The following is a 17,379-nucleotide window of genomic DNA, read 5'->3' as shown; positions in this document are numbered from 1 at the left end:
TCAATCACATGCAGGTACGTGCAGACGCGCACAAACGCGCAGACGCACACAGACACGCACAGCTTGAGTTGGAGGCGTGTTGACTAAATCACACTTCTATGAAAACATCAGAAATGAAGAAGAATAAAGAAACTCAGGTGGTTCTGTGATTGGGGACAGGTGTGAATATGTGCTGCACAAGTAACTCGCCTGTCCTGCTGTCATTGGTCGCAGTTATGAATGCTTCTTCCTGTCCTGCTCTCTGACTCACGGAGGGGCGGAGCTTTGTGCGCCGCAGCACACCAGCAAGCAGTCGGTCAGCAAATACCTGTTCCACCTGGTGGTCTGGGACCAGAGGTACGTACCTGACCCTTACCTGTCAGAGCCGTGACATCACACGCACGCACACCTGACGGCACAGCAGAGTCACTGCATCACTGAAACTATTCCAGCAGACAGAAGCATCAGACACACCTGCACACACCTTACCTGAGTTTAATAAGATGCTAAAAGTAAGAATTTCCTGTTCTGCAAGTGTGTGTGTTTGTGTGCACGATGTCTTTGATTTTGAATGAATAAACTTTAATCTGTTTGTTTCTTGAGAAAAACGCTAAGCCCCCGCCCCCTCGCCATATCCCCTGCAGGGTGTGTTTCCCCGTGCAGATCAATCAGCTGCCCCGAGAGTCTCAGCTAACAGTGGTGCTGTACGCCAGCCCTCTGCCGCCCCCCGGAGGAGCTGAGGAGAAGGGGAAGCAGCGGCGCAGCATCGAGGCGCTGGGCTGGGTCACCATGCCGCTCTTCAACTTCAGACAGTGAGTCACATGACACTCAGACACCATCCATCCACGCAAACCTCAAACAGGCGGATGAAGAAGAAACTGAATAAGTACTGTCGGATGTTATTCAGCCGTATTCAGGCTTTATGTTTGATGTGATACCCAGGAAAATACTACGATACCATTCTGATAGCATTAAAAGTAACGCAGCATGTGGTCCATTTATCTGAGGTCGGTGCTGGTGCTGCGCCACAAAGTGATGGGCGGTGTTTACACTGTAGTGAATGACATGCTGATCTATAACGTGTGAAATGTTTCTATCGGGTCACTCAGAGAGTGAGGGTTACAGTAATGTAAGAGTGTAGGGTAGAACACAGAGCAGGTACAATAACATGCTCAGAGTTAAAGGCTCCGCCCAGGTTAACGGTTGTGTAACGCTGTAGTACTCAGTATTGTTGAAATCCTTCAAAAAGACCTCAGGGTGGCTCTGTGTTGAGCCACTGGTGAGGGGAGGGGCTGCGCTGAGCCGCTGACGAGGGGAGGGGCTGCGCTGAGCCGCTGACGAGGGGAGGGGCTGCATTCAGCCGCTGGTGAGCATGTCCTGGTCAAACATGACTCCAAGGTTCCTCACAGCGTTACTGGAGGCCAAGGTAATGCCATCCAGAGTAAGAGTCTGCTTAGATACCATATTTCTAAGCTTTTCAGGGCCGAGTACAATAACCTCAGTTTGATCTGAATTAAGAAGCAGAAAGTTAGCGGCCATCCAGGTCTTTATGTCTTTAAGACATTCCTGCAGTTTAACTCATTGGTGTGTGTTATCTGGCTTCATGGACAGATAGAGCTGGGTGTCATCTGCATAGCAGTGTAAATGTATGCTATGTCTTCTAATGATGCTGCCTAAGGGAAGCATGTATAATGTAAACAGAATTGGTCCTAGCACTGAACCCTGTGGAACTCCATAATTAACCTCAGTGTGTGAAGAGGACTCTCCATTTACATGCACAAACTGGAGTCTATTAGATAGATATGATACAAACCACTGCAGTGCAGTACCTGTAATACCTACAGCATGTTCTAATCACTCTAATAGGATATTATGGTCAACAGTATCGAACGCTGCACTGAGGTCTAGCAGGACAAGCACAGAGATGAGTCCACTGTCAGAGGCCATAAGAAGATCATTTGTAACCTTCACTAAAGCTGTTTCTGTGCTGTGCTGAGCTCTGAAACCTGACTGAAACTCTTCAAATAAACCTCTGCAGATGATCTGTTAGCTGTTTGACAACTACTCTTTCAAGGATGTTTGATATAAAGGACAAAATGAAAGCTACGCTTTCCCCTGTGGTGTGTCCATCCTGATTTTTTTTTTTTTTTTTTTTTTTTTTTTCCTTTTCATTTCATGCTCACAGCTGAACAAACAAATGTTTCCTTCAGTCCTGCAGCTTCCTACACAGGCTTTGTGATGTCATTTCCTCCCAGGAGCAGCTCGCTTCCTCACATTTACCTGAAAGTAAAGTGGAAAGAGAATGGAAACAGGTTCTTCATCATCATCATCATCTTTAGAGTGTGTGTGTGTGTGTGTGTGTGTGTGTGTGTGTGTGTAGCGTGCTGACGTGTGGCAGGAAGTTGCTGGGTCTGTGGCCTTCAACCCCGGGGAGGAGCGGAAACGCCCGAACAAGTTCGCCCAACTTCAGCCAGCCGGACAGCGTCATCCTACAGGTGAGCGCTGCCACAGCTGCTAGCACCTGAATAGTCTGTGACATCACAAACCTGTAGCATTTTGAGCAGTTTCATTAGCTGTTCAGGCGACGTTTTCATTGTTACCAGTCACCAGGATGGGTGATGAAACGTGTCTACTTACCTGTGTACTGGATGCAGGTGTGCCCCTTTCTTTATTTATACACTCAGTTCAGCTGAGGTCAGACCTGCAGGTATCTGAGGCCAAGAGACTAGCATGTGTGTGTCCTTGCTTCCTCTCAGGTGGACTTCCCCACATCATCCTTCGAGGTGCGCTTCAGCACGCCGCCTCCTGCAGACTTCTGCCCTCAATACAACTTCTCCAGACTGGACACCATCAGCCAGATACAGCTGCAGGACGTCCTGCACAAGAAGGCCTTCTTCTGGTCAGACACACACACTCACACACACACACACACTCTCTCAAGGGCTGTATCCCAATTCAGGGTTTGCAGCCTATAAGGCTGCATTTTAAGGACGATTACATCACAGCGACGCAACAAAGGCTGTCCCAATTCAAAGGCTGCTCGAAATGCGGCCCTCAAATGCGTCCTTAATTTCTCCGGATTTGAAGGATGGGTCGGTGTAGCCTTCATGGCCCAACATATCCCAGACTTCATAGTGCGGCAGTGGGTGTGGATGATTTTGTCGAAAAAAACAGCGGACAGCTGAAGCGGAGCGGCCGAAGAGCAAACTTTTAAAAGTAAGTACTGAATATGACGTCACTTATTTATGTGCAAATGTTTAATAATGAAGAACATTAAAACATTACTGTTGGCCACATGTCGGCAAAGTTATGTGACATTAGTGACATTTGTACTAACTTGTTTTAAAGCCTTTAAATATACGCCGTTCAATAGCTGAGCTTAATCTGACAGAGAATGTGATGATTTTGTGGATAATTAAAGTCAGTCATATATCCACAAACACAACAAGCTGAAAGTCAGTGATGCTGCTCGGTTTGCAGTCCTGAACATCACGGCACAAGCAGGATCCACTGCACTGTTAATGTGAGCTGTGTTATATTGCTGCCTCTGTTCGGTGGTGTCGAGCCAAACGGACTTTAACGTGTGTTTGAACGAGCTGACGGTTCACTCGTTAAGCTGAAAGAAAGATGCTTTAATCACAGCAGTCACACATGTGTCCACTGCACCATCTGGAACTCTTCTTGTTTACACTCGTAATAACACAAACACTAAATCCTGCTTCTCTGTGCTGTTGTGTAGCAGTGTGTACACCTGAGACTGTCACCTGTCTGTCTGTCCTGCACTCTCTCTCTGTTTCTTTCTCTCTGATTGTGTAATAAAAGTATGAACATGTGTTTATAAGTCACACTTGTGTCTGAATCCTGCAGCTTATCACACATTTGATTTCCATGTGTGACGACTGCAAGTGTCCAGAGTGAGGACAGACTGAGGGAGCCACTGCTGCACATCATCTGTGAGGCTTTGCACCCCTGATGATCCACCAGGACAAACTCAGCAGTGTGTGAGGAAGAGGAGGAGGAAGAGCCAGCAGCAGCTGACAGATGGAGAGAATAGACAGACTGTTCCCTGTTTGTGAAGGACTGCTAGGAAAGTTTAACATACCTGTCTGTGCTGAATCAGTCTTATTAGGTAATGTTCACATAATGTGATCCTCCCAGTGTTTCCAGTGTGGGAGAAAGTACTCAGAGTACTCAGGGCCTTCATGTTACACACTATGAAAGGCAGCAACAAGTTTAATGTTCAGAAACCTAAAGTCTGTATCAGCAGCAGAATGGAGCTAAAATAAATGTTGGTTTCAGTTCTATGAAGCTTTGAGTATTTTGGATCAGTAGCTGCTGTGTTTGTTGCATCATATTGCTGTAACTGTTTATATGCTTTATATATTCTGAGCTAAGTTGATCTATAGTGTTACATCATATTCTATAAGGATGTTATGTGTTTGTAGACTTTCTGCCCAGTTTGACCCATTTAGCAGACGTCAGCCTGTTTAAGGCTCTGATATCTATTCTGTGTGACTTACAGCAGTTATGACATGGTCTGATTTTCTCACCCAATAAAGGAATATTTCATATATCAGTCTACTCTTCATTCTATCAGACACAGTTATCACAGCTCGTACATTTGCTTTTTACACATATATGTAAACATTGAGACAAATTTAGTGATGCCAACATATTAAACGAACAATATTTGACTCATATATAACACATCTATATATACACTGTCACAGATACTCGTCTTTGAGTGAAGATTTAAGGTGATAGGAAATATAAATAACTGCAACTTGAATCTTTGACCCAGAGTTCAAGCTCTGCTGTAATAACTAATAATCTGACAATACTATAATATTGGCCATATTATATTTACATCACCACAGTGAGATGACTTTAGTCGCATGAACAACATCAGCTCATTGTTATTTACTAGCTAATCTTAAACGACTGTTCAGCACAGGAATGAAGCCCAACAACCATGTTTTTACTGTGGCCTCAGCCTCAGATACTCAGCTAATCAAAGTGATGTCTTAAACAAAATTAACTTAAAATCTATTTCTCCTTCATTTCTGTCACACAAAGCTGTATGAAACGTTTCTCGCAGTTAGTATCATGGTTGCTAGGCAACCTGGGCAGCGCGACGGAGGCTAGACCGTCCCATTTCACAAGCCTCTCACTTCCGGCCTCAGTGGTCTTTGAGTATGCGGCCCTTATGGACCGGTAAGGCTGCAGACCCTGAATTGGGATACAGCCATGTTCTGACTGGGATTAGTCCATAAGCATTAAGTTCTGAGGGGCGGGCCATAGTGGCGCTGAGGTGTGGTGAGACTGCAGCTGTGTCTGCAGGTTGACGGTGGAGGACAAGCGTCTGCTGTGGGAGAAGAAGGCCTTCTGTCAGGCTGAGAGCGCCGCGCTGCCTCTGGTTCTGGCCAGCGCCCCCTGCTGGGAGTGGGCGTGTCTGCCAGAAATCTACACCCTGCTGAGACAGTGGGCCTGCCTGGGTCACCTGGACGCCCTGGGCCTCCTCCATGCCTCGTACGTTCTCTGCTCGTTTCTGTCTCTGCTGGCAATAATGTCTGAAACAGGTCGTGGTGGTGATGGTTTGTTATCGCCTCGTTGATGTAGAACACGGGCAGCTCTGTTCTTCAGGTGTGATGATAACAATAATGAAAAAGTTCTCACCAGCTGAGTGTGACATCATCGCGTGTGCTTCAGGTTCCCAGATCAGGAGCTGAGGAGGACGGCGGTCCAGTGGATGGATTCCATCTCCGACCCGGAGCTGCTGGATTTCCTGCCTCAGCTGGTACAGGTAAGAGGTGGAAGTGCAGCAGCTGGGCAGAGCAGTGGGCGTTGATGTCTGTAACCTCTCTCTGTGTCTCAGGCTCTGAAGTACGAGTGTTACCTGGACAGCTCTCTGGTTCGTTTCCTCCTGCGGCGAGCCATCGGGGACATTCGCGTCGCTCACTACCTGTTCTGGTGAGTCCGCCCCCGAGTCCACTTCAGTCACATCTAGCGTCTCTGAGCTCAGCTGCTCATGTCTGTCTGTGTGTGCGTCAGGCTGCTGAAGGATAACCTCCAGGACAGTCAGTTCAGTGCTCGCTATCAGCACCTCCTCGCTGCGCTGCTGTGCTGCGTTGGTCGGGGCCTCCGGGAGGAGTTTGACCGGCAGTGCTGGCTCGTCTCCATCCTCGCCAGGGTGGCTCACAAAGTTCGAGAGGCGACGCCGTCCAGCAGACAGGTAATGACGCCGCCGACGGTCCAGATGACTCGTTCACCGGATCAAAACTAAGATCAAGATTCATGCTGTCGTGTTGGGGGGTCCTGCTGTCCTCTGCTCAGTTTGTGTCAAAGGGCAGAAAGCAAACGTCCGGTGAGGCGTGTTCGTTCACCTGTAACACACCTGTAAAACTGAACCATCGCTCCAGTCTTGAAATGATTTGATTATTTTAAAAAATAAGGCTTTTAAGCTGCTCCCTCATTCACAGTGGATACCAGGTCTCCTCTGACTGTGTAACACCTGCTGAGCCGCCATTACTTATGACATCAGCGTTTGAGGTCATCAACAAAGAGTTCATGTAGAGTGCAGATAGTCCAGCAGGGGGCAGCACAGACTACAGGGTTCGTACGGGTGCTTGAAATCCTTGAAAATGCTTGAATTTTAATGTTGTCTTTTCAAGGTTTGAAAAGTGCTTGAATTTCAGATGTGGTGCTTAAAAGTGCTTGAAAGTGTAGCTGTGTTTCATTCACCACAAATAACTGATTGAATCGTTTTCTGATCAGATAGAGAAATAAAATGAGTCGCAAAATGTGAAAGCAAAATTTCCCCGCCTGGCTGCCTTGCGTCTGTTTCACCGTGTGACCCCGCCCCTCCCTCGGACAGTCGGGGATGAGTGCGCTAACATACCTGTAGGTCGCTGTTTTAATGGGTGTTTGATGGAAAACAACAATGGCGGAGTTTGCGCTCTCCAGCATGATAGGTGAGTGCTAGTAAATAATTTTCCAGTACGTGTACGTTACACACGCTATTTTAAAATTAGGATTATTATTTTGCTATCAAACTCGCTGGAGAAATGATTGAAACCATAGGTGGAGCCAGACATTTGAAACACCCGGGGCTTAGCCCTAAAGGGAGTATGCATGTGGGATTTTTATTTTATTTTATTTATTTTTTTTTTGGGGGGGTGTTAGAAATGACTGAAAGATTAATTGGCTCTGTTTTGAGTTTTGTTCAAAAAAGAATGACTTCATATAGGGAAAAAAATATATATATAAAAAATATATATATATATATATATATATATATATATATATATATATATATATATATATATATATATATATATATATATATATATGCAGGACACCTTAAACTAGTTTTTTAATTAAGCAGAACAAAGTCGGGGCTGTATCAAGACACGAGGACTAAACCCCAATTCAACCAGACCCAGAACTGATCCTGAATTAAAACAGGACTACAACAGTTCAAAATCAGGACTACTGAGGACTTAACCAAGACAGAACCACAATCAGCACTAGATGATAGCAGCACTGAAAATCATCATAGACCTGCACTACACTTATTTTTTTTAATTGTACCAAAGTACACTATTTAGATTGAGAAAAGTTTATATAATTATTTATCCTCGTTGTGTAAACACGCTGCAAAACTTAATAAATATAGAATTTGAAAAATAACAAACCTAAAAAGAAACACTAGGTACGAGATGCATGAGGACCTGTGATACGGTGATACTTTTGGCAAACAACCATTAAACTAACATGTGTGTCTCACCTTCTCTCTCTCTCTGTTCTGTCCTCGTTCTCTCTCTCTCTCTCTCCCTGTTTCTCTCTCTCTCTCCCTCTCTCTGTTCCTCTCTCTCTCTCTCTGTTCCTCTCTCTCTCTCTCTGTTCCTCTCTCTCTCTCTCTGTTCCTCTCTCTCTCTGTTCCTCTCTCTCTCTCTCTCTCTCTGTTCCTCTCTCCCCCTCTCTGTTCCTCTCTCTCTCTGTTCCTCTCTCTCTCTCTCTCTCTCTCTGTTCCTCTCTCCCCCTCTCTGTTCCTCTCTCTCTCTCTCTCTCTCTCTCTCTCTCTCTCTCTGTTCCTCTCTCTCCCCCTCTCTGTTCCTCTCTCGCTCTGTTCCTCTCTCTCTCTCTGTTCCTCTCTCGCTCTGTTCCTCTCTCTCCCCCTCTCTGTTCCTCTCTCTATCTGTTCCTCTCTCCCCCTCTCTGTTCCTCTCTCTCTGTTCCTCTCTCCCCCTCTCTGTTCCTCTCTCTCTCTCTCTCTCTCTCTGTTCCTCTCTCCCCCTCTCTGTTCCTCTCTCTCTCTCTCTCTCTCTCTCTCTCTCTCTCTGTTCCTCTCTCCCCCTCTCTGTTCCTCTCTCTCTCTGTTCCTCTCTCGCTCTGTTCCTCTCTCTCCCCCTCTCTGTTCCTCTCTCCCTCTCTGTTCCTCTCTCTCTCTGTTCCTCTCTCTCTCTCTCTCTCTCTCTCTGTTCCTCTCTCCCCCTCTCTGTTCCTCTCTCTCTCTCTCTCTCTCTCTCTCTGTTCCTCTCTCTCTCTCTCTCTCTCTGTTCCTCTCTCTCTCTCTCTCTGTTCCTCTCTCGCTCTGTTCCTCTCTCTCTCTCTGTTCCTCTCTCGCTCTGTTCCTCTCTCTCTCTCTGTTCCTCTCTCGCTCTGTTCCTCTCTCTCCCCCTCTCTGTTCCTCTCTCTATCTGTTCCTCTCTCCCCCTCTCTGTTCCTCTCTCTCTCTGTTCCTCTCTCCCCCTCTCTGTTCCTCTCTCTCTCTGTTCCTCTCTCGCTCTGTTCCTCTCTCTCCCCCTCTCTGTTCCTCTCTCCCCCTCTCTGTTCCTCTCTCCCCCTCTCTGTTCCTCTCTCCCTCTCTGTTCCTCTCTCTCTCTGCTCCTCTCTCCCCCTCTCTGTTCCTCTCTCTCTCTGTTCCTCTCTCCCCCTCTCTGTTCCTCTCTCTCTCTGTGTTCCTCTCTCCCCCTCTCTGTTCCTCTCTCCCCCTCTCTGTTCCTCTCTCTCTCTCTGTTCCTCTCTCTCTCTGTTCCTCTCTCTCTCTGTTCCTCTCTCCCCCTCTCTGTTCCTCTCTCTCTCTGTTCCTCTCTCCCCCTCTCTGTTCCTCTCTCCCCCTCTCTGTTCCTCTCTCTCTCTGTTCCTCTCTCTCTCTGTTCCTCTCTCTCTCTCTGTTCCTCTCTCTCTCTCTCTCCCTCTCTCCCTCTCTCTGTTCCTCTCTCTCTCTTTCTGTTCCTCTCTCTCTCTGTTCCTCTCTCCCCCTCTCTGTTCCTCTCTCTCTCTGTTCCTCTCTCTCTCTGTTCCTCTCTCCCCCTCTCTGTTCCTCTCCCTCTCTGTTCCTCTCTCTCTCTGTTCCTCTCTCTCTCTGTTCCTCTCTCCCCCTCTCTGTTCCTCTCCCTCTCTGTTCCTCTCTCTGTCTCTCTCTGTTCCTCTCTCCCCCTCTCTGTTCCTCTCTCTCTCTGTTCCTCTCTCCCCCTCTCTGTTCCTCTCCCTCTCTGTTCCTCTCTCCCCCTCTCTCTCCCTCTCTCCCTGTTCCTCTCTCTCTCTCTGTTCCTCTCTCTCTCTTTCTGTTCCTCTCTCTCTCTGTTCCTCTCTCCCCCTCTCTGTTCCTCTCTCTCTCTGTTCCTCTCTCTCTCTGTTCCTCTCTCCCCCTCTCTGTTCCTCTCTCTCTCTGTGTTCCTCTCTCCCCCTCTCTGTTCCTCTCTCTCTCTGTTCCTCTCTCCCCCTCTCTGTTCCTCTCTCCCCCTCTCTGTTCCTCTCTCTCTCTCTGTTCCTCTCTCTCTCTGTTCCTCTCTCTCTCTGTTCCTCTCTCCCCTCTCTGTTCCTCTCTCTCTCTGTTCCTCTCTCCCCCTCTCTGTTCCTCTCTCCCCCTCTCTGTTCCTCTCTCTCTCTGTTCCTCTCTCTCTCTCTGTTCCTCTCTCTCTCTCTCTCCCTCTCTCCCTCTCTCTGTTCCTCTCTCTCTCTCTGTTCCTCTCTCTCTCTTTCTGTTCCTCTCTCTCTCTGTTCCTCTCTCCCCCTCTCTGTTCCTCTCTCTCTCTGTTCCTCTCTCTCTCTGTTCCTCTCTCTCTCTGTTCCTCTCTCCCCCTCTCTGTTCCTCTCTCTGTCTCTCTCTGTTCCTCTCTCCCCCTCTCTGTTCCTCTCTCTCTCTGTTCCTCTCTCCCCCTCTCTGTTCCTCTCTCTCTCTGTTCCTCTCTCCCCCTCTCTGTTCCTCTCCCTCTCTGTTCCTCTCTCCCCCTCTCTCTCCCTCTCTCCCTGTTCCTCTCTCTCTCTGTTCCTCTCTCTCTCTTTCTGTTCCTCTCTCTCTCTGTTCCTCTCTCCCCCTCTCTGTTCCTCTCTCTCTCTGTTCCTCTCTCCCCCTCTCTGTTCCTCTCTCTCTCTGTTCCTCTCTCTCTCTGTTCCTCTCTCCCCCTCTCTGTTCCTCTCCCTCTCTGTTCCTCTCTCTCTCTGTTCCTCTCTCCCCCTCTCTGTTCCTCTCCCTCTCTGTTCCTCTCTCCCCCTCTCTGTTCCTCTCCCTCTCTGTTCCTCTCTCCCCCTCTCTGTTCCTCTCCCTCTCTGTTCCTCTCTCCCCCTCTCTGTTCCTCTCCCTCTCTGTTCCTCTCTCCCCCTCTCTGTTCCTCTCTCCCCCTCTCTGTTCCTCTCTCCCCCTCTCTGTTCCTCTCTCTCTCTCTGTTCCTCTCTCCCCCTCTCTGTTCCTCTCCCTCTCTGTTCCTCTCTCCCCCTCTCTGTTCCTCTCTCCCCCTCTCTGTTCCTCTCTCCCCCTCTCTGTTCCTCTCTCCCCCTCTCTGTTCCTCTCTCTCTCTGTTCCTCTCTCCCCCTCTCTGTTCCTCTCTCTCTCTGTTCCTCTCCCCCTCTCTCTCCCTCTCTCCCTCTCTCTGTTCCTCTCTCTCTCTCTGTTCCTCTCTCTCTCTTTCTGTTCCTCTCTCTCTCTGTTCCTCTCTCCCCCTCTCTGTTCCTCTCCCTCTCTGTTCCTCTCTCCCCCTCTCTGTTCCTCTCTCTCTCTGTTCCTCTCCCTCTCTGTTCCTCTCTCCCCCTCTCTGTTCCTCTCTCTCTCTGTTCCTCTCTCTCTCTGTTCCTCTCTCCCCCTCTCTGTTCCTCTCTCTCTCTCTGTTCCTCTCTCTCTCTGTTCCTCTCTCCCCCTCTCTGTTCCTCTCTCTCTCTGTTCCTCTCTCCCCCTCTCTGTTCCTCTCTCCCCCTCTCTGTTCCTCTCTCTCTCTGTTCCTCTCTCCCCTCTCTGTTCCTCTCTCTCTCTGTTCCTCTCCCCCTCTCTCTCCCTCTCTCCCTCTCTCTGTTCCTCTCTCTCTCTCTGTTCCTCTCTCTCTCTTTCTGTTCCTCTCTCTCTCTGTTCCTCTCTCCCCCTCTCTGTTCCTCTCTCCCTCTCTGTTCCTCTCTCCCCCTCTCTGTTCCTCTCTCTCTCTGTTCCTCTCCCTCTCTGTTCCTCTCTCCCCCTCTCTGTTCCTCTCTCTCTCTGTTCCTCTCTCTCTCTGTTCCTCTCCCTCTCTGTTCCTCTCTCCCCCTCTCTGTTCCTCTCTCTCTCTGTTCCTCTCCCTCTCTGTTCCTCTCTCCCCCTCTCTGTTCCTCTCTCTCTCTCTGTTCCTCTCTCTCTCTGTTCCCCTCTCTCTCTGTTCCTCTCTCCCCCTCTCTGTTCCTCTCTCTCTCTCTCTGTTCCTCTCCCTCTCTGTTCCTCTCTCCCCCTCTCTCTCCCTCTCTCCCTCTCTCTGTTCCTCTCTCTCTCTCTGTTCCTCTCTCCCCCTCTCTGTTCCTCTCTCTCTCTCTCTGTTCCTCTCTCTCTCTGTTCCTCTCTCCCCCTCTCTGTTCCTCTCCCTCTCTGTTCCTCTCTCCCCCTCTCTGTTCCTCTCCCTCTCTGTTCCTCTCTCTCTCTGTTCCTCTCTCCCCCTCTCTGTTCCTCTCTCTCTCTGTTCCTCTCTCCCCCTCTCTGTTCCTCTCTCTCTCTGTTCCTCTCTCCCCCTCTCTGTTCCCCTCTCTCTCTGTTCCTCTCTCCCCCTCTCTGTTCCTCTCTCTCTCTCTCTGTTCCTCTCTCTCCCCCTCTCTGTTCCTCTCCCTCTCTGTTCCTCTCTCCCCCTCTCTCTCCCTCTCTCCCTCTCTCTGTTCCCCTCTCTCTCTCTCTCCCTCTCTCCCTCTCTCTGTTCCTCTCTCTCTTTCTGTTCCTCTCTCTCTCTGTTCCTCTCTCCCCCTCTCTGTTCCTCTCCCTCTCTGTTCCTCTCTCCCCCTCTCTGTTCCTCTCCCTCTCTGTTCCTCTCTCCCCCTCTCTGTTCCTCTCTCTCTCTCTGTTCCTCTCTCTCTCTTTCTGTTCCTCTCTCTCTCTGTTCCTCTCTCCCCCTCTCTGTTCCTCTCTCTCTCTGTTCCTCTCTCCCCCTCTCTGTTCCTCTCTCTCTCTGTTCCTCTCTCCCTCTCTCTGTTCCTCTCTCCCCCTCTCTGTTCCTCTCTCTCTCTGTTTCTCTCTCCCCCTCTCTGTTCCTCTCTCTCTCTGTTCCTCTCTCCCCCTCTCTGTTCCTCTCCCTCTCTGTTCCTCTCTCTCTCTGTTCCTCTCTCCCCCTCTCTGTTCCTCTCTCTCTCTCTGTTCCTCTCTCTCTCTGTTCCTCTCTCTCTCTCTGTTCCTCTCTCCCCCTCTCTCTCCCTCTCTCCCTCTCTCTGTTCCTCTCTCTCTCTCTGTTCCTCTCTCCCCCTCTCTGTTCCTCTCTCTCTCTCTCTGTTCCTCTCTCTCTCTGTTCCTCTCTCCCCCTCTCTGTTCCTCTCCCTCTCTGTTCCTCTCTCCCCCTCTCTGTTCCTCTCCCTCTCTGTTCCTCTCTCTCTCTCTGTTCCTCTCTCCCCCTCTCTGTTCCTCTCTCCCCCTCTCTGTTCCTCTCTCCCCCTCTCTGTTCCTCTCTCTCTCTCTGTTCCTCTCTCCCCCTCTCTGTTCCTCTCTCTCTCTCTGTTCCTCTCTCTCTCTCTGTTCCTCTCTCCCCCTCTCTGTTCCTCTCTCCCCCTCTCTGTTCCTCTCTCTCTCTGTTCCTCTCTCCCCCTCTCTGTTCCTCTCTCTCTCTCTGTTCCTCTCTCCCCCTCTCTGTTCCTCTCCCTCTCTGTTCCTCTCTCCCCCTCTCTGTTCCTCTCTCTCCCCCTCTCTGTTCCTCTCTCTCTCCCTCTCTGTTCCTCTCTCCCCCTCTCTGTTCCTCTCTCTCTCTGTTCCTCTCTCCCCCTCTCTGTTCCTCTCTCTCTATCTGTTCCTCTCTCTCCCTCTCTGTTCCTCTCTCTCTCTGTTCCTCTCTCTCTCTGTTAGTCTCTCCCCCTCTCTGTTCCTCTCTCTCTCTGTTCCTCTCTCCCCCTCTCTGTTCCTCTCTCTCTCTGTTCCTCTCTCCCCCTCTCTGTTCCTCTCTCCCCCTCTCTGTTCCTCTCTCTCTCTGTTAGTCTCTCCCCCTCTCTGTTCCTCTCTCTCTCTGTTCCTCTCTCCCCCTCTCTGTTCCTCTCTCTCTCTGTTCCTCTCTCTCTCTCTGTTCCTCTCTCCCCCTCTCTGTTCCTCTCTCTCTCTGTTAGTCTCTCCCCCTCTCTGTTCCTCTCTCCCCCTCTCTGTTCCTCTCTCTCTCTGTTCCTCTCTCTCTCTCTGTTCCTCTCTCCCCCTCTCTGTTCCTCTCTCCCCCTCTCTGTTCCTCTCTCCCCCTCTCTGTTCCTCTCTCCCCCTCTCTGTACCTCTCCCTCTCTGTTCCTCTCTCCCCCTCTCTGTTCCTCTCTCTCTCTGTTCCTCTCTCCCCCTCTCTGTTCCTCTCTCTCTATCTGTTCCTCTCTCCCCCTCTCTGTTCCTCTCTCTCTCTGTTCCTCTCTCCCCCTCTCTGTTCCTCTCCCTCTCTGTTCCTCTCTCCCCCTCTCTGTTCCTCTCTCTCTCTGTTCCTCTCTCCCCCTCTCTGTTCCTCCCCCTCTCTGTTCCTCTCTCTCTCTGTTCCTCTCTCCCCCTCTCTGTTCCTCTCTCTCTCTCTGTTCCTCTCTCCCCCTCTCTGTTCCTCTCTCTCTATCTGTTCCTCTCTCTCCCTCTCTGCTCTGACAATCATCAGATATACAGTTGAAACCAGATATTTACTCTTCAGATAAAAACACTTTTTTAATTGTAACATCAAATCAGACTAAATGTTTATTTTTTAGATAAATATAAAAACACATTTGTTAACTTTAAGAGTAAAGAGAGAAACTGTCTGTGTTTCTTAATTGCAAATGGCACCAAATTGTATTCAAACTGAGCCACACTTATGGAGCTCCACAGCTCTGTTCCTGGTGTTTTGTTGACATCTCTTGATGTTCCCATGTCACAGAAACAGGCTCTGTGTTTTGCTCTCCTGCATTTGATGAAAGTGATAAAAATAGAAGCTCTGTCTCTCTTTATTCTGACATTTAGCTAATTCAAAAGATTTTAAATATTTATTTATCCAAAACAAAACAAGTTTACTCTAAAATGATGTTGTACAGTAAAAAATGTTCTTGTGTTTTCCATAAAGTGTAAATATCTGGTTTCAACTGTGAATATCCTGCTGTGTATAGAAGTTCCTCTTGTTTTGCATAGAAATATACTGAACAACATACAAAGCATAATATATAAAATAACATCTACCAGAGTTTTTCCTTTGAAAGAAGCTCCTTATGTCCATTCTTGTATATCAGTGCATTACTGAAACAGATTTATTTAGCCGTGGAGGGAAACAACTGAAAATATAAAATAAACACACATGTAAGCTGAGACTCTCAGAAACAGCATTGTTGTTGTTCGGCTTTTCATTTCACCATTTGCTGATTCACTTGAAGAACGAGTAACGTAAACGTATCAGTTTGATATCAGTCTTTCGTGATACACCGTCATATTTACATTATTTGTACAGCTTTGGTACCTGGTCGAACTTCAGTTCTCTGCCTGGCTGTCTTGTTTTTTTGGATTTGACCCTGAAACAGGCGTCTGAACCCTCAGACTCATACTGTGTGTGTGTGTGTGTGTGTGTGTGTGTGTGTGTGTGTCTGTGTGTGTGTGTGTTCAGTGTGTCCTCAGAGACAGTCTGGAGGAGATGAAGCAGTTCTTCTCGGTGAACAGCAGCTGCAGGCTTCCTCTGAATCCAGCACTGCTCGTCACCAGCATCAACATCCAGGTACGCACACACCTTAAAGACAGGAGACACGCCCCCAGCTGGCGTTTGTACCTGATTGGACAAAGTTAATCTTCCTCTTCTGTGGTTTCCAGTCCTGCTCGTTCTTCAACTCCAACGCTGTCCCTCTGAAGTTGTCCTTCCAGAACCGGGACCCACTGGGAGACAACATCAGTGTCATCTTCAAGGTGACGCCCCTTACTAGTGATCCCAGACACAGCGACCTCTGCGAGCTGACCTTTGACCCCGGCTGTTCTCTTTGTGTGCAGTCAGGAGACGACCTGAGGCAGGACATGCTGACTCTGCAGATGATCCGCATCATGAACAAGATCTGGATCCAGGAGGGGTTGGACATGAGGATGGTCCTCTTTAAGTGCTTCTCCACGGGGAGGGGCCGAGGTGAGCACGGACACACCTGTCCTCAGGTGTGACAGAAAGGAGTGCGTCCTGTCCTCAGTAGGGCCGGGTATTCTCACTGATTTCTAGAATCGATTCGATCCACAATTTGATTCGATTCAATTTGAATCGGGGAAATTTTGCCTCAGACAGTCAGAAATATTATAATTCTGATCACTTATCAGCACATATCCATATTTTATATCTATAAAAAGAAAGCTGACACTGTGAGACTTTATCACAGGTGTGAGCGTCGCAGCAGAGGCCTTTGTGTCAAAGTAGCTGAGGATGAAACAGAAACAGGTGAAGGAGGTTTTCCTGGTCTGGGATTTTATAGCAGATGACCCTGAAAATATTGTGCAGTCAAAAACGAAGTGAAGCAGAGTTACAGAGGTTTGATTACAGACAGTGTTTTGCAGTTTGGCTTCATTTTAAAAAGTTTAAATATGTTCAGCATTGAACAGCAGAAATGAGGCTTGTCAGAAGTAAAACAAAACAAAAAGCAGCGGCCGACACCGTGGACTGTTGGGTAATAAGCAGGGGTGGGTTTGGATTATCGATTTAGAGAGAGGGAGAGAGAGAGCTCTACATGAAGTGTGATTTTTATCGTGGTGGAAGCAGTCAGAGGGATTCATGACGATGTTTATGTGAAGCTAAATATGAAGCGTAGTTTGGATCGTCTGTGGCTGCTGGTTCAGTCGATGTTGTTAGCAGATATAAAACCTGCAGCTTCAGAATCAGCGAGCTGTCGGCTTTCAGCCCCGACCGTGTCCATGCCGTCGGGGGCGACAGCTCGCCGATGCGTCGGCGGGTCGAGCTTTGTGTTTACGTCTTTGTGCAGAATCGTGTTCCTGCTCTCATTCACTGTTTCAGCTGTTTGGTGGTTGTTGGAATTTGTGAGGTTTAACCTGAGATTCTGGCGTTTCGGGCAAAATAAATTTATATTAAAAAAACGCTTCAGGATTTTAATGAATCGATATCACGTAATCCAAGATCGATTTAATCGATAAATCGATCATCAAAACCCGCCCCTAGTCCTCAGGTGTGATTGACAGGTGTGTGTGTGTGTGTGTGTGTGTCCTCAGGTGTGATTGACGTGTGTGTGTGTGTGTGTCCTCAGGTGTGATTGACAGGTGTGTGTGTGTGTGTCCTCAGGTGTGATTGACAGGTGTGTGTGTGTGTGTCCTCAGGTGTGATTGACAGGTGTGTGTGTGTGTGTCCGTCCTCAGGTGTGATTGACAGGTGTGTGTGTGTGTGTCCGTCCTCAGGTGTGATTGACAGGTGTGTGTGTGTGTGTCCTCAGGTGTGATTGACAGGTGTGTGTGTGTGTGTCCGTCCTCAGGTGTGATTGACGTGTGTGTGTGTGTGTGTCCTCAGGTGTGATTGACAGGTGTGTGTGTGTGTCCGTCCTCAGGTGTGATTGACAGGTGTGTGTGTGTGTGTGTGTCCTCAGGTGTGATTGACAGGTGTGTGTGTGTCCGTCCTCAGGTGTGATTGACGTGTGTGTGTGTGTCCGTCCTCAGGTGTGATTGACAGGTGTGTGTGTGTCCGTCCTCAGGTGTGATTGACAGGTGTGTGTGTCCTCAGGTGTGATTGACAGGTGTGTGTGTGTGTGTCCTCAGGTGTGATTGACAGGTGTGTGTGTGTCCGTCCTCAGGTGTGATTGACGTGTGTGTGTGTGTGTGTGTGTGTGTGTCCTCAGGTATGGTGGAGATGATTCCTCACGCTGATACTCTGAGGAAGATCCAGGTGGAACACGGTGTCACGGGATCGTTCAAAGACCGCACTCTGGCCGACTGGCTGCAGAAACACAACCCCACTGACGAGCAGTACGATAAGGTAACGTACGCGCACACTTTTACACACCTGTACACACCTGTCGGTGTGA

General features: G+C 48.8%; 1 protein-coding gene across 5 annotated transcripts in view; it reads left to right on the top strand.

Annotated features, from left to right (window-relative positions):
- pik3c2b (phosphatidylinositol-4-phosphate 3-kinase, catalytic subunit type 2 beta) overlaps nucleotides 1-17,379 on the top strand; it is a 44,188-nt gene that overhangs the window by 13,947 nt on the left and 12,862 nt on the right. For all 5 annotated transcript variants that reach the window (XR_013972740.1, XM_080891121.1, XM_080891120.1 and 2 more), the window contains exons 12-23: nucleotides 214-336; nucleotides 624-791; nucleotides 2,360-2,474; nucleotides 2,736-2,878; nucleotides 5,320-5,508; nucleotides 5,689-5,782; nucleotides 5,855-5,949; nucleotides 6,031-6,211; nucleotides 14,991-15,098; nucleotides 15,191-15,283; nucleotides 15,365-15,494; nucleotides 17,194-17,330. Coding sequence is in view for 4 of the 5 variants with exons in the window: in XM_080891121.1 (XP_080747247.1) it covers nucleotides 214-336; nucleotides 624-791; nucleotides 2,360-2,474; nucleotides 2,736-2,878; nucleotides 5,320-5,508; nucleotides 5,689-5,782; nucleotides 5,855-5,949; nucleotides 6,031-6,211; nucleotides 14,991-15,098; nucleotides 15,191-15,283; nucleotides 15,365-15,494; nucleotides 17,194-17,330 (1,576 nt within the window). In the remaining variant the exon portion in view is untranslated. The remainder of the gene's footprint in view (nucleotides 1-213; nucleotides 337-623; nucleotides 792-2,359; nucleotides 2,475-2,735; nucleotides 2,879-5,319; nucleotides 5,509-5,688; nucleotides 5,783-5,854; nucleotides 5,950-6,030; nucleotides 6,212-14,990; nucleotides 15,099-15,190; nucleotides 15,284-15,364; nucleotides 15,495-17,193; nucleotides 17,331-17,379) is intronic.

Source organism: Rhamphochromis sp. 'chilingali' (assembly GCF_963969265.1).
Source record: "Rhamphochromis sp. 'chilingali' genome assembly, chromosome: 9".
Lineage (NCBI taxonomy): Eukaryota > Metazoa > Chordata > Actinopteri > Cichliformes > Cichlidae > Rhamphochromis > Rhamphochromis sp. 'chilingali'.
This window is presented reverse-complemented; position numbering and strand designations above follow the sequence as displayed.